The 23,467-nt window shown below is 50.7% G+C and overlaps 2 protein-coding genes across 2 annotated transcripts; one reads left to right on the plus strand and one right to left on the minus strand.

Moving 5' to 3' along the window:
- Window positions 1-4,278: 4,278 nt before the first annotated feature.
- On the minus strand, window positions 4,279-18,170 carry LOC136505055 (uncharacterized). The gene is made up of 5 exons (XM_066500140.1): window positions 17,871-18,170; window positions 5,185-5,329; window positions 5,028-5,098; window positions 4,736-4,939; window positions 4,279-4,629 (listed from the first exon to the last, which is right to left on the minus strand). Exons 1-5 carry the CDS (start codon window positions 18,117-18,119, stop codon window positions 4,597-4,599), a joined length of 702 nt encoding a protein of 233 aa, XP_066356237.1. The 5' UTR covers window positions 18,120-18,170; the 3' UTR covers window positions 4,279-4,596.
- An 85-nt stretch (window positions 18,171-18,255) lies between these two features.
- On the plus strand, window positions 18,256-21,827 carry LOC136505049 (peptidyl-prolyl cis-trans isomerase CYP65-like). Its single transcript, XM_066500131.1, has 11 exons — window positions 18,256-18,526; window positions 18,880-18,942; window positions 19,052-19,155; window positions 19,358-19,449; window positions 19,531-19,620; window positions 19,710-19,785; window positions 19,879-20,240; window positions 20,329-20,585; window positions 20,684-20,972; window positions 21,131-21,235; window positions 21,333-21,827. The coding sequence occupies exons 1-11, from the start codon at window positions 18,399-18,401 to the stop codon at window positions 21,534-21,536; spliced, it is 1,770 nt and encodes a 589-aa protein (XP_066356228.1). The 5' UTR covers window positions 18,256-18,398; the 3' UTR covers window positions 21,537-21,827.
- Window positions 21,828-23,467: the final 1,640 nt, after the last annotated feature.

Raw genomic sequence — 23,467 nt, forward strand, 5'->3', positions numbered from 1 at the left:
GAAAGGAAGAGCACCTCAGACATATATCAATTGTTGGGAAGATCACTTGTTTCATGGTCATCAAATAAGAAAAATAGTGTTGCGTTATCAACCGGTGAAGCCGAATACATATCCGCCGATAGTTATTATGCACAAATACTTTGGATGAAGGCCACCTTGAATGACTATGGAATCAAGTTCAAGAAAGTGTCATAGCCATGTGACAATGAGAGTGCAAACAAGTTAACCAACAATTTGGTTCAATATGCAAGAACAAAGCACATTGATGTCCACCACCATTTCATAAGAGATCACCAACAAAAAGGAGACATTTGCATTGAGAGTGTAAACACCGAATATCAACTTACCGATATATTCACCGAGCCATTAGATGAAAAAAGGTTTTGCAAGCTAAGGAATGTGTTGAACATATTGGATTTCTTAAATATATATTGATGCACCTTTCTACTTATATGACATGCCTCTCCTTCAAGCAATCCAAGGTAAAAGTTGATTGGTATGGCATATATCCTTGCTAAGGACAAGCTTAGTGCATCTAGTTATGTTTTCACATTTAATAGGCTCATTCATGAAAATCAAATGATTTTGATGTTTGTATGGTACCACTATTGTTTCTATACTTAATTTAGTCTACTGGTAGCATATGACATGTTTGTGGGCTTGTAAACCTAGTGTTTGATCTAGAAAATAAGCTCTAAGTGTTTAACTCAACATGGTACAAGATAACCCTTATTTAGAGGTATGAAGAAGCTTGTCCTTGGATAAAACCGAGTTAAATTTCTTTGGCAAATGATCTAAATTGGATCATATTTGGGAAAATGATCCTCACCCTATTGATTGACATTGACAATCTCAACCTATCTATATTTTGAACCTTTGTGGTTATTGATAACAAAGGAGGAGAAATATTGTACAAAGATATAAGTAGTGTGCAAAGATATAAGTGATAGGGGGGAAATAGTGAGAAATTGAGAAATTGACATAGGGAGAGAGATATGACAAAGTAAGGGAATCAATTAAAATTTTAAGCACACAAGTAGGGGGAGCAAGCTCATAAACTTGTATGATGCATTTGAATGTGCATTTCATATATTTTTTTTGCATGGCACAAGTTTTAAATTTAAATATTCATGCTTGTGTGGTATATGCTAGTTGTAGGATTGAATGATAAAATGAAATACTAGCATACATAGGTTAAGTAACTAGACTCATGCTCACATTATAAAAACTAGACCTTTGCTTCTAATGTTGATCTCATAGGGTTTTCTAGTTTTTATGTATGTCTAGTTACTCCTGGTGCTAAGGATGGTATATTGATACACTCCGATTGGTATCATGCTTCAAATGTCCATCTCTTATACCTTAGCATCATTTGGTAGACATTGTCTCCTATATTTCCTATCTAAGCATATGTGCAAGCTATAATCCAAACTCTTAGCACATATGTAGGGGGAGCAATTGCTACCATTTGGGGTTCATGAAACTTGTCCATATCCTTTTACACATGGTAAATATGCTTGGGCAAGCAACATGGATTCAAATAAATTTCAATTCATATCTTTGTGAAAGGGTTGTCATCAATTACTAAAAAGGGAGAGATTGAAAGCTCTAGTTTGGTTTTGGTGAATTGATGAAATCCTAAGTGCTAACCTAGTTTATCAAAGTGATTATGAGATAGGTAGTACTACTCTAAGTGGTGAAGCAAATGAAGATCATGACATGATGATGGTGATGCCATGGTGATGATCAAATGCTTAGACTTGGAAAAGAAGAAAGAGAAAAACAAAAAGCTCAAGGAAAATGTGAAATTGATAGGAGCTTTTCGGTTTAGTGATCGAGACACTTAGCGAGTGTGATCACATTTAGGATCGATAGCCGTACTATTAAGAGGGGTGAAACTCGTATCAAAATACGGTTATTAAAGTGCCACTAGATGCTCTAACTCATTGCATATGCATTTAGGATCTAGTGGAGTGCTAACACCCTTGAAAACATTTGTGAAAATATGCTAACACGTGTACAAGGTGATACACTTGGTGGTTGGCATATTTGAGCAAGGGTAAAGAAGATAGAGTTGAAAAGGAGTTGAATGCGTAGGTCACGGGGTGATCAGAAGTGTCCGACGTGAGGACCGGACGCGTTCGATATCCATACTGGACGTGTCCGATATTCTAGCCAAGCGTGGCAGAGTTGACGAGGTGACCAGACTGTGGGTCATAGCAGTGACCGAACGCTGAGCAATCACTGTTTAGCGTCCGGTCGAGGTGACGTATGGCGTAGGTGTTGGTCCAGAGAGGACCGAACGTAGGGGCTCGTTCGGTCGGCCACACCGGACCCGTCCGGTCGCAGTCGAGTGGCTCTGGGAGCTCTCTAGACTCGACCGGACGCAGCGACCAGTCGCCACACCGGACGCGTCCGGTGTGAACCAGCAAGACTCAGGTTTTTAGCCTATAATTGATCGAACGCTGGGAGCGTCCGGTCCGGTCGGCCTAGAGCGACTCTGGGAGCTCTCTGGACTCGATCGGACGCTGTGTCTCCCGCGTCCGGTCGTTTTCTAACATGCGTCCGATCACTAATTTACTGTGCGTAGAGATAGCCGTTGGGCGCGAATGGCTAAACAATTGGAAAGGGACACATGGGGGTCTGGCTGCGACTGGACGCAGCGACCGAACACGTCCGGTTGCCACATCGGACGTGTCTGGTGCACACGACCGGTGCGTCCGGTCATCCCACAGTTAGCCCAATAATTGAGCCAACGACTCTATTATTTGGGGGTGTCTATAAATATCGTTTGGCCAGCTCTAGCTCACTCTCTTAGTCATTTACATTCACATAGCTACCTTGTGAGCTTAGCCAAAGCCCTCTCACTCATCTCCATCATTGATTCATCATCTTTGTGAGATTGGGAGTGAATCCAAGTGCATTGCTTGAGTGTTTGTATCTAGAGGCACTTGGTGTTTGTGTTTCGCTGCGAGATTCTCTTGTTACTCTTGGTGGTTGCCGCCACTTAGACGACTTGGAGCAGCGAGGATCATCGAGCGGAGGTAGGTGATTGTCTCCGGCTCAGATCGTGGTGATTGTGAGGGGTTATTGACCTTTCCCCAACGGAGAGCCAAAAGGTACTCTAGTAAATTGCTCGTGGCTTGTGTGATCCTTATCTTATGTTGGTTGTACGGCACCTTATTGAGGGTTTGGTGTGTGATGCCAATTAGCACGTGAACCTCCAAGTGAGTGAATTTCCACAACGAGGATTAGCTTACCTGCAAGCAAGTGAACCTCGGTAAAAAATCATTGTGTCATCATTTGATTCTGAGGTGATTGATCTTCATTGGTATTCATTCTTGTGATTGATTGGTTCATTCCTCGACTTGGCGGTATAACGATCTTGCTCTCTCTTTACATTACCGCAAACTAGTTGTCAAGCTCTTTAGTGTAGCTAGTCGTGAGAGCTTGTTAATTTGGTTAGTGTGGCTCTTTAGTTAGTCTTTAAGAGCACACATACTTAGTGTAGTGACATAGCCATTGTGTGGATAGAGATTATATAAACTAGAATTGTGGTAGGTGGCTTGTATTTTTAGTAGGCTAGCGCAACACTGGCTTCGCCTCATATTTGTCTAACCGGTTTGTTAAGTGTTGTTGTAGAAATTTTTAATAGGCTATTCATCCCCCTTTAGCCATTAGGACCTTTCAGTCGGGCTCTCGGGCGCCATCGATTCGCACGGGGCGGCGCTGCTACACGGAAGAGAAGAAAAAAAGAGGAAGGTTTGGGTGGCTGACAAACGGGCCCCACTGTAGGGTAACATGGTCATTTCATCTGTCTGTTTGACATCATTAGAGGTAAAAGTGTACGGAATGGCATGGAAGACAACAAAGTTTAGCGTCATGGCATCATGGTGCGTTTGAACTTTTTAGTGGCATGTAGGCCAAGACCATCTTTTATAATAACACACAGGTAAAAGGCTCGAGGGAAGAGGAGGAATCGAAGAAAGGGCAGGTGGAGACGAGGACTTGGTGGGCTTAATGGAGGCCCATCCAAGCACGGGGTTGCAGTGCGTTGGCAGGCCGCTGACCTCCTTGTTGTGAGCCCAATTATAACACGTTTTGACTTTTCTAGATATATTATTACTGTTTTTACATGACTTTTCTAGATATATTATTTTTACTGTATATCTAGACATATTGTATATCTATAAACGTATATTAAATTCGTGTATTAAAAAAGCAAAAACTTCTTGTAATTTGAAATGGAGGGAGTATCATTCATTCATGTGCCTGTCTTTTGCGTAACGAAAAGAGAACCAAGACAATGATTTGCAATGCATTTCCAAAAGAGTTTGATGCCAAATCACGTTATGGAATTTTACTACAGAAGTAAAATGAAAATGAACGCTGGTATATCCAGTGCTACATTCTGTCAGTTAGATCAAAATTTTCAGAGCGGCATAGTATATCCAGAGCTACATTCTCTCAATTAGAAGAAAACTTTCAGCGCAGCATTCTATCTACTCATGTCAGTGGCCACTCAGAACAGGGCACCAGGATAACTGGACTTAGAGATAAGCGTACGCAGCCCCATTGATCTGGCGCATCATCAGCTCATTGCCTTCGCAGCTCCCAAGCTTTTTCCTCCTGTGCAAGAAAAGAATGGAACAGCGATACAATATGCACACCAATAACAACAAATTAGTTGCAAATGGAACATTTAATTGCAGTACATGTTGATACCAAAACTTACCTTCATTTGTCTAGCAACAGAAGGAAGCCATTTCTCTCCCCTAATCTTCTTCAGTTCCTGCACCCTTTCTTCCTCCCTCTTGGCTTTTGCCTTTGCTGCAGCTTCTCTCGCTTCCAATCTAGCCAATGATCTCTCAGATGCTTCCTTTGCAGAAACAACTATGTCACTGCCATCGACAACAACAGACCGGAGCATATGCCTGAACTGAAACAAAGATCGGAATAAGACCAGGAGAAATAATGACTGAAAACTTCAAGCATAGGGCAAATTAAAGCAATAATTGATGCCCAACCTTCTTTGATTTCTCATCGACCTCTTCCCCAGGCACAATTCTTGGTCTCTTGAGTTGTACATGCAGTTTATCTGGAAATATGCGCTACACTTGAGTTTGTTGTGACTTTTGACACAGACCATAATCATAGAATTTAACAAGACTGTTTCTCACATACTCATAGAATCCATGCTAATACCAGGTGGCGCTTTTTTAAATAACTTTATTCCTCCTCCTGTTTCCGTGGGGTCTACTAAGTTCAAGCATGGAGTTTTGACTATTTCAAGGTTTTTCTCTAACATATCATCCAACATGTTTCTTACCTGCAATGAACAATTTGAAGGTTGTAAGATAAAAAATGTAAAATTAAAAAGGTATGATTTCTTGACCAGAAAAGCAAAGTATGTAGACAAAAGCATAGGTGAGGTGGATTAAGCACGAGGCAAGAGGAAACTAGGAGCGAGGACCTGATAAGCTCATTGAATGGAAATGGGCATGCCATAGGTGACAGTTCCACATCAAACATTGTGCAACTGTTGCCTAGTTGGACTTGAACATTGGTCTGCCAGGTTGGATCATGACTTAACTAACGTAGGGAGAAGATTCATTGAAGCAAAGAATGCATATATATGTATATCACATAGTTGATGGAATTCACTGGTTTCACCACCAAGGGCAAGCATGAGGCACGAACATAGCGGAAAACAGTTCCAAATTCTAATAACCACTCCATTCATGATGAGGAAAACAGACAGAGTACCATTGTTCTTCCCTATAAGGAAATAACCCTTGCATTTCACCTTTACACTTTCCAGCCTCAGGATTCCTCTATCTTGAATTGGTTTATTTTGATCACTCTAAAGAACGAAGAAATTTGTTCTCTCTGCTATGTATGTCTTTGAGACACACAACAAGCCCAAAGCTACATCTTGGAAGGGCAATACAGCACTCCACTGACATGAGCTCAGTCAATATAAGAAACAACCATACCATTTAAGTTAATGACTGATGTGACCTGCAAACATGTTGGGATCTGATTCAAACTGATGTGGATAATGTCAAACTTCAGGATTCAGAAGATGTCATTTTGTGGAAATTTGAAAAGAACATGAAATTTTCTGTGAAATCACTCTATAATGCTGTGACCAGTAGTGATGCTGGTCCATCTCACAAGATAATTTGGAAGGGGAAAGTCCCCCCAAAGATTAAGATTTTTATCTGGCTCATGATTAACAATGCTGTATTGACAAAAGATAATCTCATCAAAAGAAGGTGGTCAGGCAATCCAAGCTGTCATTTCTGTGACCAAAATGAAACTGTTGATCATCTTTTTTTCACTTGCCCCATTGCAAAGGTGATCTGGGCAGTCATTGCCAAGGTAATCGGGGCAAATAACATCCCTACATCACTTTCTCAGTGTTGGAGTTGGTGTGACCATTGGCTTCCTGCTGAGAAAAAGTTTCATCTCTCGGGCGTTTCTGCAATTTGTTGGGCGATTTGGAAGGCTCGAAACAAAGCTTGTTTCGAAGGGGAAATCATTAAAAATCCCATTGAGATTTTATGTCATGCTGGGGCACTAATGCGGTTCTGGACAGGTCTATATGCTGAAGTTGATAGAGAGATGCTTGTCAATGGACTCAATACAATGCTTCAGGTGGCAGCAAGACTTCTTCTTCCTAAGGAACCAATTGATGCTGGCCCGAAGCGCTTGAAGCTCGGTGATGATGAAGAGGAGAACCCATGACGATGGAAGGAAGTGAACTTCATGGCTACTGGTTCTTTTGTTCGTTGTTTGGCATCTGTGTTGAGGGCGACCAGTTCTGGATCTGCTGTTAAACTGGATTGTTGCGCATCTTGTATCTTCTGTTAAAACGATCTATCTGTTTTCTGTTAAGTTCCTCTAGCTAGCTGTCTATAGTGGTTCAGGTTCAGGACTGATTTCCTTTCCTCTATCTTCTTAAACAATCTCATGTATTTCCGTTTATCTTTAAATGGGAATGAAGAATGCTCTTCGCGTGGAAAAAAAATTAAGCTCATGACTTGTGCTCTTGCCCCGAGTAGCATTTATCACTACAGCCGATCTTAAATACGGAGACAAAGTGTCGGGTTCATAAAACCAGGGTCCCTCGAGGACCGGCTTCCACGCCCAGGCTCGGCCCAGGAAAACAAACATATATTTCATGGGACGGCCCAAAAAACTAAAACACAGCAGGCCGAAAGGGCAGCCCGGTCGTCGACCGGAAGGTCTACCCGTAAGAACAGGCGCCCGCTCGTCAGCTTCTTCGGCCCACCTCTCCGACCGGAGCACTCGCTTCAGTCTCTCCAAACGGAAGGCTTGGCCCAAAACGCTGCTTCCTACTCCGACCCCGCGACCGGGGCTCGCGGGAAGCCTGCTCACCGCTCTTCTCCGACCGGCGCACTAAGGGCCGACTGGAGCCATCCGACCGGGAGCTCCCCGTTTGGAAGGAACCAGAAGACGTGCGGAGAAAGGCAAGGCATGGCTCACAGGTCAAAACCACTGTACCAGGGACCATACCCTGCGCGAAACAGTGCTCTGCAGCCACCCTGACACAAAGTATTGTAGGGGCCGCTAGAAACTCCCATACGGTAAGCCCCCCACGTGTCTCTGGACATCGATCGCAGTATGGGCTCCAGGATCTGCCATACCGAGTGAACATAGCGCGGCTCTTCACATGCCACCAGGCATCAAGAAGTATTTGTAGGTACCGGCGTCCATCCTTCCTGAAGAAGATATCTCGACCCCCCGCGCACATCTGACATCCTACAGCGACAACGATAGTATTGGGAGGCTTCAACCATTATCCAGTTTTCATCACCATAGGCAGCAAGGCTTAGAAATATCTGCACTTTCTCCCTCTCACCTGTAAAGAGCCATCCCCTTCATCTATAAAAGGGGATGCGCTCCCTCCAACTAAAAAAGAGATCGATTTCTTCAAGCTCAGACTCACTAGATCGACACCAACCCCTTACAACAGCAGCACCTCCGAGTTCCAACCACAACCCTTCCGGTCGGAGCCTTCCGAACCTCTTGTATGCCCCCCCTTTCTCCTTCTCGTTTGTAACCCCACTACAGACTTCGAGCGCCTGGGCTCAGGAATAAAGTCGCCGACCGACCCCGACTGGACGTAGGGCACGTTGCCTGAACCAGTATAAATCCTGTGTCATTGAGTGCTAGGCCACCTCCGATCACAACGTACAGCAAAACTACAAATATTTACTAGTTGGTCACTTTCTGCACTGACAGTTGGCGCCGTCCGTGGGGGAGACGTTGTACGTTCAACACTCTTTTGGTCATCGGATGGCTCATTTTTCCGTCACCCCCGCCGTGGCGGGCTCGGACGATACGATTCGTTTCGGCTCGCTGGAGTTCCCCGCACTCTCGCCCGCCGGGATGCGGGTTTCATCCGTCTTCGAGCCAGCCCAGGCCTTCCGCTTCGGGAGCCTGGACTTCGTCGCCAACCGGCTCGGCGTACTCCACCTCCGCGAGGAGGCTCGCGACCCGGCACCCGTCGGAGGGACGTCCTCCATTGACTCCGGGACGCGCGACTTCAACGGCGTGGCATCTGCGCTTCTTTCCGAGCAAACTCTCTGCTCAAACCCCGCTCCGCCATACGGCCGGTTCCCCTATGGCCTCGCGTCTTCCGCGGACGCATACGCCCGGGGACTCCAAAAGGTGCTGGCGCCGCACCCTCTCACGTCTGAGTTCGTGGGGATGGCGAGCTATGCTCCCACCTGCTTCCTCGACATCATGGATGACGACGTCGGGAGCGACGGTTCCAGCATCGGCGACGTGGCGCCTAGCCACCGTCGGTCCCGGGAATACGCTGTGGTGGACGCCCTAGAACGGCCGCTAGGGGTAACGGAGTCCTTCCGGACCCACGCCCCGCCGGCCCCTCACGCGGAGACCCCCGAGCTCACACGTGAGCACAGGGAGGATCTACGACGACAGTGGCCGCATCAGCCACCAACTGCACCAACGCGCTCGGCGCACCACACTGCACCCCATGCGCATAGACCTGCGAGCGGCGCCCGGGGTTGCGCCCGTCAACCCCAGCGCAACGCTCCGGTCCGGGGGACCAACCCCCCACAGTTCGCTCGGGCCAATCAGAACGTTGCCGCCGCGGCAATGCTCCTGCGTGACTTGCCCGAGCCAAACGACCCTCGCGGACGGGCTATCCACCAGAACCTCCGGGCACTGTTGGAGACCGCCGCCGTTCAACAGGCGGAGTACTCCGTATCGCGACGCCGACTCGCGACCTCACTCCCCGTCCGGGGAATAGGGACGCAGCAGATGGGGCACTACACCCTGTCATCATCTCAACCACCGATTGCGGCACAAGAAGCCGCAACCGCTCCTCATCTTGACTTGACGACCGCCCCGTGCCGACCGCCTATCTACGCGCGGCTCGGGCCGAACCAAGACGCGCGCAGCGTCGACCGGAGTCCCAGCCCTGACAGTCTGGAACCACGGACCTTTGTCCAACACCCCCAGCAAGCGCCTTTTCTGCCGCGCTTCAACGGGGGCCGCGACAAAGGTAAGGCCAGGCGCCAAGATCAAGACGAGGGCCCCTCCACGCAGAGGGGAAAAAGGAACAGAAACGATCGCCGCCAACCGGCTAACTTCGCGTCGGTCGCCGCGGCCTATCACACGGGCACGCAGCCCCAGCAAGACCCTCTAGGCCACTTCCACGATCTCATGGAGAGCCCGTGCACCAACCACAACTATCCCGTCAACTATCTCTACAAGGACTGCCAGCTTCTCAGGCGCCTGCTGAGGTAGGCCGGCAGGCCAAGGAAAGAAAAAGGCGAGGAGGCAGCGACCGAAGAAGGGGCGCAGCGGACAAGGATCCAGATGACTGGAGCATGAAGGGATCCGACCGGAAGCCTACCAACTGAAGGACAACGACGACGACGCTCTCTCCGACGACCTTGGAACAACTATGTCTTTTCTTCTCTTCCTAAGTTTCAGTCTTATCTTTACTTAGCAAACGCTCCTATAAGAGCACCCCGACCCGAACACTTTTCGGCTCGGGGCGCTCGGGGGCTCCACTAGGGGGCTCTACTACCCCTTTGTTTTTGTTTTTACCTTAAATACTCTTTTGGTTTTGTATGAAGAAACTTCTTCCTACCTGAACAAAAGGGTAGTTCGTTCCTTTGTTTTACCTTACGTAACTTTGCTTTAGAATATTCCGACTGATTGCACCCCGCCGTTTCCTACGGCTCCGACCGGCCGAGCCTCGCGAGCCACGCCCCGGGCTCGCAAAGTTGCGACCTACGGAACAAACAGGTAGGTACGTGATAGTAAGAAGTTTAAAACAAAATTATGCTAAGGGAGAACTAAGGAACGAAAGGGAACAAGCTTTCCCGAACGGAGCAACTCCATCACAAAAACAAAAACTGATTGCAGTCATTAAAACACACACACGAACGTTTTACACAGGGGTTCCCCCCCCCCACGAACTTAAACTTCTTACATTTACTAACTACTTGTATTTAAAAAAGGTATTAAACCGACCCGGCGGCATCTGCTGACGGCGTGACCGACGAAGGCGCAGGCTGCTCGCTCTCCGACAGCACGATGTTTGGCTCGATCAGGGCCGATGCGACGTTACCCCCTGAACCAGGCTCCGGGCTATCTGCAGGCTCGGAGGCATCCTCTCCACGCATGCTTCGGGCCATGTCCTGACGGCGAACATCCATCACCCACTCGGCGGAGACCTGCTCTGACACCAACCGCGCGTGCGGCAGCAGGCTCTCCCCGATTGACTGGATGTCCTCCATGCTCAGGCCTTCAGCATACCCGCCGCAGATAGTGGCGAAGTCCAGGTTCGGGTGGTACGTCGCCACCGAGGTCAGCACCCCCGACGCTCCATAAAACAGCCCGCTCCTGACGAGGTCCTTGACCGCGTCCGGGACCTCCGCCAGCTGAACCGCGGGCGCGCTGGTACTTGGCGCCGACCCGAAGACTTCCGAGACGACGAGCCGGGCAGCGTTGCGAATCTGACCAAGCTCCCCCTCGAGGGCGCGTCGCTCTTCACGGGACTTGGCCAGCTCCTCGACATTCCGGCTGAAGTTCGCCTTGGTCGTCTCCAGGTCTCGCTCCAGCGCCTTCACCTTTTCTCCCAGCTCTGCGAGAAGGGCGACAAGCTCAGAAACAGGCTGGGGGGAAAAGGAATCAACACCACGAGAAAACAAAAAGGTACGCACCGACGCGAGAGGCCTCATGGGTGGAGAGATCCTCCGCCTGCCTAGCCACCTGCTCGCGCAGCCGGGCACTCGCGTCCTCCATCCCCATCACCTGGTCCCGGAGCGTGAGCACCTCCCGATCCGCCTCCGACCGGGCCCTCTGCTCTACCTCCAGGGCCTTCTGTGCCGACTCCAAGGCGTCTCGCTTCGGCTCAAGGGCTGCCAAGGCCTCTTGGAGCGCCGCCTCGGTGCTCGTCAGGGACGTGCGCAGCCCCGCCTCAGTCTCCGCCCGGTGGACCTTTGCCGTCTCAAGCCCTTGCTCGGCAGCAGTCGCCCGCTCTGCCGCACGCTGCTCCTCCGCCCGCGCCGCAGCCGCCTCGGCCGCTCGGACCTGGGACTCGCGGCAAGCGAACTCCACCCGGCGCTCAAGCTCGGCCATCCGGGCGTGTTCCGCCCGGAGGAAGTGAGACTTGCGGGACGACACCTTCCTTATTTCCTGTGGAGAACATGCGTTATAAAAACAACCAACGAAAGATTCAAAGGGCAAGGAGAAATACTAGAAACTCACCTCCGCGGCAAGCTGCAGGTCGACCTCAACCAGCTGCCGGGCAAACTGAGCCTGCTTCCGGGCGCTCTCCAGCTTCGCGGACAGCTCGGTGAGTTCGGACACCATGGCATGCCCATGTCCGCCAAAAATTTCCCAGAGCTGGTGCTCCCGGGAATCCCGGAGGACGAACCTCGCCTTCGACGGGTCCTCGGGGAAGGGCCACTCCAGGTCACCCGTCGATGAACCGCCGGAGGGCCCAGCCTCCAACCGGACCACCGACAGCTCCCACGGCGACACTGGCGGATCCGCCACGGTATCCGCCTCGTCGTCAGACGGGATCACCACCACGTTCGCATGAGACGCCGCCTGGCGTCCCAACTCCGTTCCGGCCATGCTTCCCTCCTGTGACTTCGGCTCCGACGACAGGGATGGGGTGTGCAGCCCTCCACCCAGCGCGGTGGGGAGCTCGCCCCCCCCCTCGTCTCCTCCACCGCGACCGACGGAGGAGGGGCCGCAAGGGTTACCTCCGCCACCGGCATCGGGATCGCTGCCAACAACGTCGCCGCCGCTGTCACGTTACCAGCAGCCGCCCCGGGGGACACCACCCCCGGGAGGGAAGGGTTCGCCGCTGCCACCCTGCTGCCCCCCTCGCTCGCTGCGACGCGCTGCAGAGTGGGCCTCCAAACCTCCTGCACGGAGGCCGGGGCGATGCTCAACCCCGGCGTCCCCCGGCCGCTGACAAAAATCATGGGTAAGCCGCCCTCCAAAAAGACTCGACCACCAAAAGTCGAAGAAGCAACAAAAAGAAACATACCGAGTGGCGAGCGGCACTACTCTGAAGATCGGCTCCGACGCCAGACTCACAGGACGAGGACCGCTCTCGGACCGCGACCTGCGCCCCCTCACTTCAGACGGGGTCGGAGTCGTCCCAACCCGCTCATGCCCGGCCTGCGGGTCGCTACGACCTCTAGCTCGGGGCTCCCCGACCGGAGCAGCGGGCGGGGCATCCCCCGACTCCGAGTCGCGCATCGACCAGGCGCCAGTCCGCCCCTCGGACCGCCCGGACTGCTCGACCGTGCCCGTGGCAGGCGGGGCCTCCTCCGGCCGCAAGTTCGGCGCTGACATCGGTCCTGTCACCGCACGGTCGCTGAGCCGCCCCTCGGACCGCCCGGCCCGTCCAGCCGCGTCCGCCACAGGCGGCGACGGAGCTGGTAACGCCGTCGAGGGGCGCGGTGACCGCGCCCGCTTCACCGCTCGCTCGCCGGCGACGTCCACGCTAGCCGCACGCTTCCTCGACGCAGGAACCTCCGCGCGCTGCGCGGCCTCCTGCTCCTCGCCAGCAGACGTCGCCACAGGGTCACGACGCACCGCCGAGGTCGCAACGACCTCCCGACTCCCCTCCTCGTCGGAGAAGGCCATGTCGTCCAGATCCGTAGGATCATCCGACGCGAGTTCCGACTCGACTTCGCTCGCACGTTCCCCGGCCCTCACGCGTCGGGCGACCTCCTTCTTCTCTTCCTTCTGCTGAACCTCTTTGGTTTTCTTCTTCTTCCGGCGTTTGCCGCCTCCTTCTGAGCGGCCTGCTAGGCCCGGCCCGCCGTCCCCTTGGGAAGGTGCGGCCGGGACTTGTACCTCCCAAGCCCCTACGGAACGAATGAACCAAAATAAAAAAAGAAGAGGGACAGAGGAAGAAGCACGAGCAAAGTGAGGGAGCATACCAGCGAGGGCATGATCGAGGCATTAAACAGTATGGGTTTTCCCACCACCGTCTCGTTAGGCCTCAGCTACAGCACTCGGCCGACGTGACTCCAGATCTCATCGTCCGGCAGCTCCTCCGGTGACGCGCGGTCGGGGTTCGACCGGCCGTCGTACTTCCACATCGGGTGCGTCCTCTCCGCCAACGGCGTGACCCGGCGGCGGTAAAGGGTGTGGAACACCCGCAACCCGTCAAGGCCGTCCCTTACGAGCTTCCGGAGCTCCTCCTCGATGGCCTCCACCTTGTGCCTCTCCGTGTGGGCGCAGCCCCACGACCAACTCTTCTGCTTCACCGGCCTCCCGCCGGTAAACGCCGGAAACGGCGCCCCCGCCGGATTCCTAATGTAGAACCACTCCCCATACCATCCCCGGTTGGAGTCACATGGGGAGTACGCGGGATACGATCCTCCCGCGCGCGGCTTCCGCTGCAGGGCGAAGCCTCCGACCGGAGCGATCTCGGCCGAACTCCAGTCCGCCATGGCTCTCCCGGAGAAGAAGAGCCGGAAGAGGTCCACATGCGGCTCCATCCCGAGGAAAGCCTCACAGACGATGACAAAGCCAGCGATGTGCAACACCCCTGTCGGGTTGAGGTGCTGCAGTTCCAGACCCCACTCGTTGAGGAGCCCGCGCAGGAACCAGTGCGCGGGGTATCCTAATCCACGCTCGTGGAAGGTAAGGAATGTCACCACCTCATCAGGATGAGGTTGCGGGAACTCCTCCTTCCCGGGGACCCTCCAGTGTGCCACCTCCTGCGGCGGCAGGAACCCCTTCGCGACGAACGCCTCCAGCACCGACGCCCTCACGGTGGACGACCTCTAGTCCGACATTTTGTGAGTACCTCTCTTCTCGCTTGCTCTCTCCCCTTCTTTTCTAGAAACCTCCGCAGCTCTCAGGAACACTCACGGCAAAGAGGAGGAGAGAAGGCGGCGGCAGACGAAGAACAGGCAAGAGAGCGAAACGAAAACCTTCTCCCCTCTCCTACTTAAGGAAAAGGGAGCAGCGGTTACGGAGGGACGCGCCGATCAGGGAAGCCGGAACGACGGGGCGAGATTCTTTCTCTTTCTTTCATTTAATGCAGATCAGACGTGCCCTGCTCGATGGAACGGCTCCTGATCGGACGGGATGTGGCTTGGCCGTGGCCCACCACTACCGCACGATCAACCACTACCGTGCGCCGGGCACGAAAACCGAAGCGCCACCACACGCGGACGACTCCCCGTCTCCCCAGGCCAGACCTAGAGAGATCCAACAGCGAAATCTCCACCGAGAGAGATCAACCGGCCTCCTGAGTCGATCGATTCACTCAGGATAAACACCTGAGATACAGGTCCCGGCCGGACTTTTTTGCCTGGAGCTCTTCGAACCCCGTCTCTCAGGTCGCCAAGGTGAGCATGTGTTCATTAATACAAACAGTTCACACAAGGGCTAACCCACGATTGACAAGCGCAGGTACCAGTCGGACGTTTCCGACTGGAGCTCTTCGAACTCCGTCACTTCAGTCGTGCAGGCCCCACCACACGAACTCTCCGCCGGGAGACAACCAGACCCTCCTGAGTCGATCGATTCACTCAGGATAAGCACCTGAGATACAGGTAGGAAGCGAAGGGGCGCCCCATGCGGGCCATGCCGACTCCGTCTCGAATGACGAGCACGGGTCCCGGTCGGACATTTCCGACTGAAGCTCTCCGAACCCCGTCTCTCAGGTCATCAAGGTCCCGGACGGACGTTTCCGACTGGAGCCCGACGAACCCCATCTTTCCAGTCTTCAAGGTAAAACACTATCAAAGCCTCTCTATTTCAATTTAAAACATTCATGCATCCATACGCGCATTTCATTCCATACGCCTGAATCCTCCGGACGGTTAGGGCATGAACCGCCCGGCGGCTCGGGAACTAAGCATCGCACGTGCAGCGAAATGCACTAGAACGCTCCGTGTTGCGCCACGAAGCGGCGGCTTGCCTCATTCGATATGAGCAACCGAACAGAGTCAGGGGAGAAACCCATAGATGAGCACCGTGCGGCCTTTGCCCGGTCTGACAAACCGGGTCATCTCAACCTTCTCGTTCGATCCTGAACCTCTCGCCAAGCCCACAGAATCTACATCGAGGGGAGACCGTCAGGCCACTCGGGTCGCTCTGCGGAGAGACCTAGGCATCTGTCGGGTTGCAGGTAAAGGAGTAGTGGAATGCCACAAGAGGGTTATGCCGACCCCGTCGCGAACGACGGACCCGGATTCCACTCGATCACACCCGTTAGCGAGCTCACCGAGCTAGTCTTCGAGTCCGAGCGATCGGGACAGGCGACGAAACTCAGCCCCTCCGGTTGTGAGGAACCGGATGGGGTAGCGCAAAACAACTCACAACCCCCACGAAGGCCCGACAGGGCTCGGGGGCTTAAATGCCATGGCACCGCGGCTCCGAATTCGCGTCGACGGGATAGGCGACATCCGGCTACGGCTCTTGGGACCGCGACTTCTAAACTCGCGTTGACAGGATCGGCGACATCCGGCTACGGCTCCTGGGACCGCGACTCCTAAACTCGCGTAGTGGCTTCAGACGGCTTCACTAACTAAAACTAACTCTCTTGATCCACGACGAGCACCGACGCCTGGGTCTTCTCGCGACTCCACCTTACCCGATCCCACGGCGCGCACCAACGCCAAAGATCGAACTCTGTTACATCCAAAAACTAAAACTCCTCGCCCGATCCCCGACGCGCACCGACGCCGGGATCAATAAGTTCTGTCTCAATCCAATCCCCGCACTTAAAAACACCTCGGCTGCACAACGACGCCATGGTTAAACAAAATCACGTCTTAAAACTCAAAACACGCGTACCCACAGACACAACACAAAGACCCCCCCAGCCGGTTCCGCCCGAACCACCCGGGGGCTCGGGGGCTACACCCGCGGGTGCGCTCGCGCGCATCCGCCAGCAAGACAAAAATCCCCCGGACGATTCGGCTCAAATCGCCCGGGGGCTCGGGGGCTCCTGTCGGGTTCATAAACCCGAGGTCCCTCGAGGACCGGCTTCCACGCTCGGGCTCGGCCCAGGAAAACAAACATATATTTCATGGGACGACCCAAAAAACTAAAACACAGCAGGCCGGAAGGGCAGTCAAGTCGTCGACCGGAAGGTCCACCCGTAAGAACTGGCGCCCGCTCGTCAGCTTCTTCGGCCCACGTCTCCGACCGGAGCACTCACTTCAGTCTCTCCAAACGGAAGGCTTGGCCCAAAACGTTGCTTCCTACTCCGACCCCGCGACTCCGACCCCGCGACCGCGGCTCGCGGGAAGCCTGCTCATCGCTCTTCACCGGCCGGCACACTAAGGGTCGACTGGAGCCATCCGACCGGGGGCTCCCCGTTCGGAAGGAACCAGAAGACGTGCGGAGAAAGGCAAGGCATGGCTCACAGGTCAAAACCACTGTACCAGGGACCATACCCAGCGCGAAACAGTGCTCTGCAGCCACCCTGACACAAAGTATTGTAGGGGCCGCTAGAAACTCCCATACGGTAAGCCCCCCACGTGTCTCTGGACATCGATCGCAGTATGGGCTCCAGGATCTGCCATACCGAGTGAACATAGCGCGGCTCTTCACATGCCACCAGGCATCCAGAAGTATTTGCAGGTACCGGCGTCCATCATTCCTGAAGAAGATATCTCAACCCCTCGTGCACATCTGACATCCTACAGCGACATCGACAGTATTGGGAGGCTTCAACCATTATCCAGTTTTTATCACCGTATGCAGCAAGGCTTAGAAATATCTGCACTTTCTCCCTCTCACCTATAAAGAGCTATCCACTTCATCTATAAAAGGGGATACGCTCCCTCCAACTAAAAAAGAGATCGATTTCTTCAAGCTCAGACTCACTAGATCGACACCAACCCCTTACAACCGCAGCACCTCCGAGTTCCGACCGCAACCTTTCCGATCGGAGCCTTCCGAACCTCTTGTATACCCCTTCTTTCTCCTTCTCATCTGTAGCCCCACTACAGACTTCGAGCGCCTGGGCTCAGGAATAAAGTCGCCAACCGACCCCGACTGGACGTAGGGCACGTTGCCTTAACCAGTATAAATCCTGTGTCATTGAGTGTTAGGCCACCTCCGATCGCAGCGTACAGCAAAACTACAAATATTTACTGGTTGATCACTTTCTGCACCGACACAAAGTGTTCTCATGAGCCCAAAATTTTATTCCGGAAGTCCCAATTTAGAAAATGGTGGCATCAATTCCTCCACCGAGCAAAAGGAATGAAGGTTTCACGAATCAATAAGCCCCCGGGAACCAAAATCCGCACATGATGTATCTGACTAACGACGAAGGAAGGAGAAGGAGCAAACAAAGTTACCTTGATCTGGTACAGCTTAAGCCCAGGACCCTGTGGCTTCCCCTCATGCGGCTCTTCCAGCTCCACGCCGTTGTTCACCTCGCCGCTGCCGCCAGAGTCTGCCTTCGCCGCGCCGTTGGACGAAGGGACGCTGAATCCAACGGAGGCGATGGAGTCAATGGCCGCCTTCCACTCGGCGTCCCCGTCATCTTCGCTGCTGCTCGCGCCGCCACTCGCTGCCGGGTTCCCGCCGCCGCCGCCGCCGCCCATTCTATTACTGCTGCTACTCAAGCCGACTGGACTCGTTCGGCCGGTGCCTCTCTGGGCCACTAGTGGGCTCTATTGTAGGTGTGGGCCGAGCCCAGGGTTTCGGACCGACCCAGAGCCGATGACAAAAAAGCCGCATCTTCCCCAGCCAACCTGCCGATCCAGACCCGCGCTTGCCGCCGTCGAGTCGCCGGCCAGGCCAGCCTTCACCTTGTCACCAGCGAAATCCACGGCGGTGAGGCAACCGGCAGTTGAGAGTGCGGCTTCAGTCCGGGGGCAGAGATGGGGAAGAAGCAGCACAGCAAGGACCGCATGTTCATCACGCGGACGGAGTGGGCAACTGAATGGGGCGGCGCCAAGCAGAAGGACGTCGGCACGCCGTTCAAGCGCCTCCCCTTCTACTGTTGCTCGTAACTACGTTGCCTTTCCCTTACTTTCTGTTCCTCTATAGTCAAAAGAAAGATTGTCTGGCGTGTGTGTGTCTGCTTGAGCTTGTAGGGTTTCGTCATCAGATTGTGGGCTTTTAATTTATTTGCGTATAGTGTATGGTTGATTCCTGCTAAACATATTTCCTTGGATGATGCTGTATTAGTTCAGGTGGTTACTTTTCTGAGCTATTCTGTCCTAACATTTGGCAGTTGAGGACATGGACTTGTGGATTGTAAATGATTGTTAAATTTGGTATAAGTCATTAAGATTGTTACTAGCTGAATGTTAATTTATCTTATTTCTCTGCTGATTATAATCTTTTTGGGTGGTGTAGACTCACATTTCTTCCATTTGAGGATCCAGTGTGCACCATCGATGGAAGCGTCTTCGATTTAATGTGAGTGGCTTAGCATTCCAGTTCAACGAGCTGTTTATATTTCTATAATAAAAAAGGAGTAAGGGTAAAAAAAAAATGGAAATCCTGAGTTTGTTGCATTTCTATGTAGGAGCATAATCCCATACCTTAAAAAGTTCGGGAAGCATCCAGTAACCGGAGCACCACTCAAGCACGAAGATCTGATTCCTCTCACATTCCACAAGAACTCAGATGGTGAGTTAAATCTAGGCTATGAAAATACCAATGCAGCTCATACCAGGTTGATCTGCTAGTTGAATCGTGAATTTCTTTTAGATACAAGAATACCAATGTAGCTCGTACCAGATCAATGTGTTACTACAATTATGTCTTCCTTCAATCTGGCGTTTGCATCCACTTCATAAATATATATTAAATCAATCATATTTTTTGGCAGGTGAGTTTCAGTGTCCTGTTCTGAACAAAGTTTTTACAGAATTCACACACATAGTTGCTGTAAAAACTACTGGAAATGTCTTCTGCTATGAGGTGACTTCGTATTATTTTCAAGTGTCTGACTTGATATTATGGTATTTTCTTAGCTTACATGTTAATGCTTTACAAACACAGGCAATCCAAGAACTTAACATCAAGCCAAAAAATTGGAAAGAGTTGCTAACTGATGAGCCCTTCACTCGAAATGACTTGATAACGATTCAGGTAACAACTATGAAGAATCTACTTGCGCAGTTTCTTGTCAATATTTTGCTGTTTAGGATAATTATGTTGACCTTTTGTAAATTTGGTAGAACCCAAACGTGGTTGATGGCAAGGTCCTTGGGGAATTCGACCATGTCAAGAAGGGCCTCAAACTTGAGGATGAAGGTTCAATTATGCTCCCCCTTTCCATTACCTTTTTTCCCCATTTCAGTTGTTCCCGACTAGCTTACATATTCTGACAATCGGGGTGTTTTGCAGAGTTGCAGCGGATGAAAGATGATCCAACCTATAACATAAATATTTCTGGTGATCTTAAGCAAATGATTAAGGATCTTGGGACAGAAAAAGGAAAGGAAGCTTTTTTGCAGGGGGGTGGTGGGCTGAAAGCTCAAAAGGAAAGAGCTGCGGCTCATGCTGCAATTTTAGCAAGGAAGGAGAAGGATGACTCAAAAGCAGGAAAAGAACCTAAACCTAATCAAAGTTTCAGTATTGTGGATGCTGCTTCTGCTTCTGTTCATGGCAGGAGTGCAGCAGCAGCAAAAGCAACTTCTGCTGAAAAAACCGCTGCTAGAATCGCTATGCATATGGCAGGGGAACGAGCTCCTGTAAATGTTAAACTGGTATACAGTCATCTCATGTTCATGTGTTATGGTGTCCAAGTTTTACCTATCCATTGGTGGTCTAATGGTAATAATTCAATCATTTCAGGTCAAAAGTCGTTACACTACTGGAGCAGCATCACGTTCTTTCACATCGACTTCTTATGATCCTGTTACCAAAAATGAATATGAGTATGTTAAAGTTGAAAGGAATCCAAAGAAGAAAGGCTACATTCAGCTGCATACAACCCATGGTGATTTGAATTTAGAGCTTCATTGTGATATAACTCCTCGGGCTTGTGAAAATTTCATTACGCATTGTGAAAATGGTTACTACAATGGTCTTATCTTCCATCGGAGCATCAAGTATGTTCTGATTGCATTAGTCCTTTTTTCCAAATGTTCCTTTAATTCTTATGGTGCTATCTAATTCTTGTTGTTTTTTTATCATTCCCTTTGTACAGAAACTTCATGATTCAAGGCGGTGATCCAACTGGCACAGGAAGTGGAGGAGAGTCCATATGGGGTAAACCGTTCAAGGATGAGCCGAACTCAAAGCTGCTACATTCTGGAAGAGGTGTAGTCAGCATGGCAAATTCAGGCCCTCATACCAACGGATCCCAATTTTTTATCCTGTACAAGTCTGCACCGCACTTAAATTTCAAGCACACGGTATTTGGCATGGTCGTGGGTGGTTTGACCACACTTTCAGCTATGGAAAAGGTTCCTGTCGATGATGACGACCGGCCATTGGTTAGTATTGCCAAGTCAATTTCTGCTATTATGATGGTTATTTAAAGCATTGAGATAATTATTTTATAGCTTTGAATGTATACTGTGTTCTCCACTAGTGTATTTTTCAATATCAACAGAGCCTGAACATGTATTCCTGTGACGGCCTCTATTTACAGGAGGAAATAAAGATTCTAAAAGTCAGCATATTCATGAATCCTTACACAGAGCCAGATGAGGAAGAAGAAAAGGCAAAGGAGGAGAAGAAAAAGGATGAGGATTATGTAATGTTGCATTTTATATCTTGTTTTAGCTATATAGTCATGGACTGTTTGCATTTAAATTTCCCAATTGTACTAACATGTGGTTGCATCGATTCAGGATAAGGTGGGATCATGGTATAGCAACCCAGGAACTGGTGTTGCTGGTTCAACGAGTACTGGTGGTGGGGTTGGCAAGTATTTAAAAGCTCGGACAGCTGGCTCTGTTGATGTGACTGGAAGTGCTGGTGCAGCCGATGATTCGAGCAAGAAGAGAAAAGCAACTGCATCCAGTGTAGAGTTCAAAGATTTTTCTGGATGGTAGATGTTATGTGTATGTATGTCGATTTCCGTGCTTCTCTCAGAAAATGGCGGTTCCATTAGAGATACGAAGGCACGCCGTCTAGGCGGCCTCTCAGGGGTCCCTCAGATGAAGCGCGTCACGATTAGTCTTCATCTATGTATTCGGCAGTGGATAGATGAAGCAAGTGGACGTATTTAATGAAGTAGATGAAAAATTGAATGACTATGCATGTAAGGACAATATAAACTGTAGGTGTACTTTGCATACAAAAGGTAACTATGGTAGAGGATTTATATCACTGTTCTTTCACATGTCTTTTACATAAAAAAAAAAATTACTATAACATGAAGAATTTACATCACATGTGTCTTCTCCCTTTACATTAATGAATTTACTATCGATAGATACTAGTCAGTAAATTTTCATTTTATGCATGCACGAGTGTCTTCCTAAGCTATCTAGAAATTCACTCAGTAAATTTGAAAGCACTCGATATCTTCACCTACGTAGGGTCGGTCGAAAGCAGGTGGACACATTTAATGTCTCTCATTCATGCTACCATTAGATAAAAACAAGTACCACAGGCCCCACGACAAATTAAAAAATGATAAACAACGTGACCTTTGTTTCTTCTATCGTACTGCTTTCTTCCACCTCCGGCGGTTCTGAATGCTGAAGTGTCGCCACATGACTGGTTCAGACGGAGGTTCGTCCAAGCCAGCGCATCTTAACTGCTCACCCGTTGTTGCAGTTCACGTACGTTGTCGCTGCCAGGGCCAGCGTACAAAACGGCGGCCGCCGCCGCGCAGGACGGCCGGGCTCCCTCTGTGTGGAGACGATGCAAACTATCGCCGCCGCCGTTCAACTCATTGGCTACCGCCGCCGCCGTCGTTTGACTCGTCGCCTGCCGCCGCCGCCTGAGTCGCTCGCCCCCGCTCGGCTCCGGCGCTGTCGCTCCGTCTCCGCTCTTGGCTCTTACAAGTGGGCCGAATTCTTTGTTTATTTGGGAAGAGTCGACCATAAAACGTGAGTCGATTTTTCTCTCTCTTCTGCGTGAGTCATATAGTCCAGTCGGTCGATTTTTCTGGCCTCCACATTGGATGATGAGTCGCTTTTCTATCCCCACTGGAGAAGCCCTCATTGTAGTTCATCCATGCAGTAGTTTGGCTATGTGTAAGCTCGCATATGTACCCACCCCTGTTTGCCACCTTCAGATATATACATGTGGTGCGCGTTTATGATGACATGTATTCCATATTGAATGAGAAGGAGCATCTCCTAATCAAACTCTATTACCGTGTTAATAAGTAACTCGGCCACAAAACGCTTGAAGCCTAAGCATCATTAGCATAATTCTAGGCAAGCACACTTGCCTATGGCGATAAAGGACTAGCACATCCGCTGGCACCCGGTGGCAGTACTCTAAAAAAATTCACGTGTAGCTAGGGACATTCGATAAGTGCATTAACTTACCTGCCGTGTGTCATGTAACCAAAGACATACTGATACATACAAAGTCTACAATGTTTCAGCTAGCTGGTAGACTATTCTAATGCCTATGGACTACTTTTCTGCAACATTGTGGTTGCTCTTGGATTATGTTTTCGATGGTGTTTCAATGACACGACTAAGTAAACAGTAGCCTGCTCACAACATAAAAGCAGGCAACCACGGGACATATATAATGTGTCTGTTGGTTGTGCTTGGCAAGATAAGCCTCGGTAGGCATGCGAAGTTGTAGGAGGAGCCGGCGTCTCTGCACGTGTGAAAAATCTCTGCATGTAAAGGAGAGGCATTAAATGTGCTCACCTGCTTTCGACCTACTTCGCGCGTGTAAAAAATCTCTGCATGTAAAGGATGGCATTGAATGTGCCCACCTTCTTTCGACCTTCTCCGAACATAAAAAAAAATATATTGCCATGCAGGGTGTAAAGCAAGTATTATTAGTTTAG

This window comes from Miscanthus floridulus, chromosome 1 (assembly GCF_019320115.1).
Source record: "Miscanthus floridulus cultivar M001 chromosome 1, ASM1932011v1, whole genome shotgun sequence".
Lineage (NCBI taxonomy): Eukaryota > Viridiplantae > Streptophyta > Magnoliopsida > Poales > Poaceae > Miscanthus > Miscanthus floridulus.

Bases quoted from the DNA above. Each gene is read 5' to 3' on its own strand.
- LOC136505049 (XM_066500131.1), top strand. From the start codon at position 18,399: ATGGGGAAGAAGCAGCACAGCAAGGACCGCATGTTCATCACGCGGACG. The intron at 19,786-19,878 runs GTTCAATTATGC...GGTGTTTTGCAG, and splicing joins CCTCAAACTTGAGGATGAAG to AGTTGCAGCGGATGAAAGAT. The intron at 20,241-20,328 runs GTATACAGTCAT...CAATCATTTCAG, and splicing joins CTCCTGTAAATGTTAAACTG to GTCAAAAGTCGTTACACTAC.
- LOC136505055 (XM_066500140.1), bottom strand. From the start codon at position 18,119: ATGGGCGGCGGCGGCGGCGGCGGGAACCCGGCAGCGAGTGGCGGCGCG. The intron at 5,330-17,870 runs GTAACTTTGTTT...TGTTCATTGCAG, and splicing joins TTAAGCTGTACCAGATCAAG to GTAAGAAACATGTTGGATGA. The intron at 4,630-4,735 runs GTAAGTTTTGGT...TTTCTTGCACAG, and splicing joins CTGTTGCTAGACAAATGAAG to GAGGAAAAAGCTTGGGAGCT.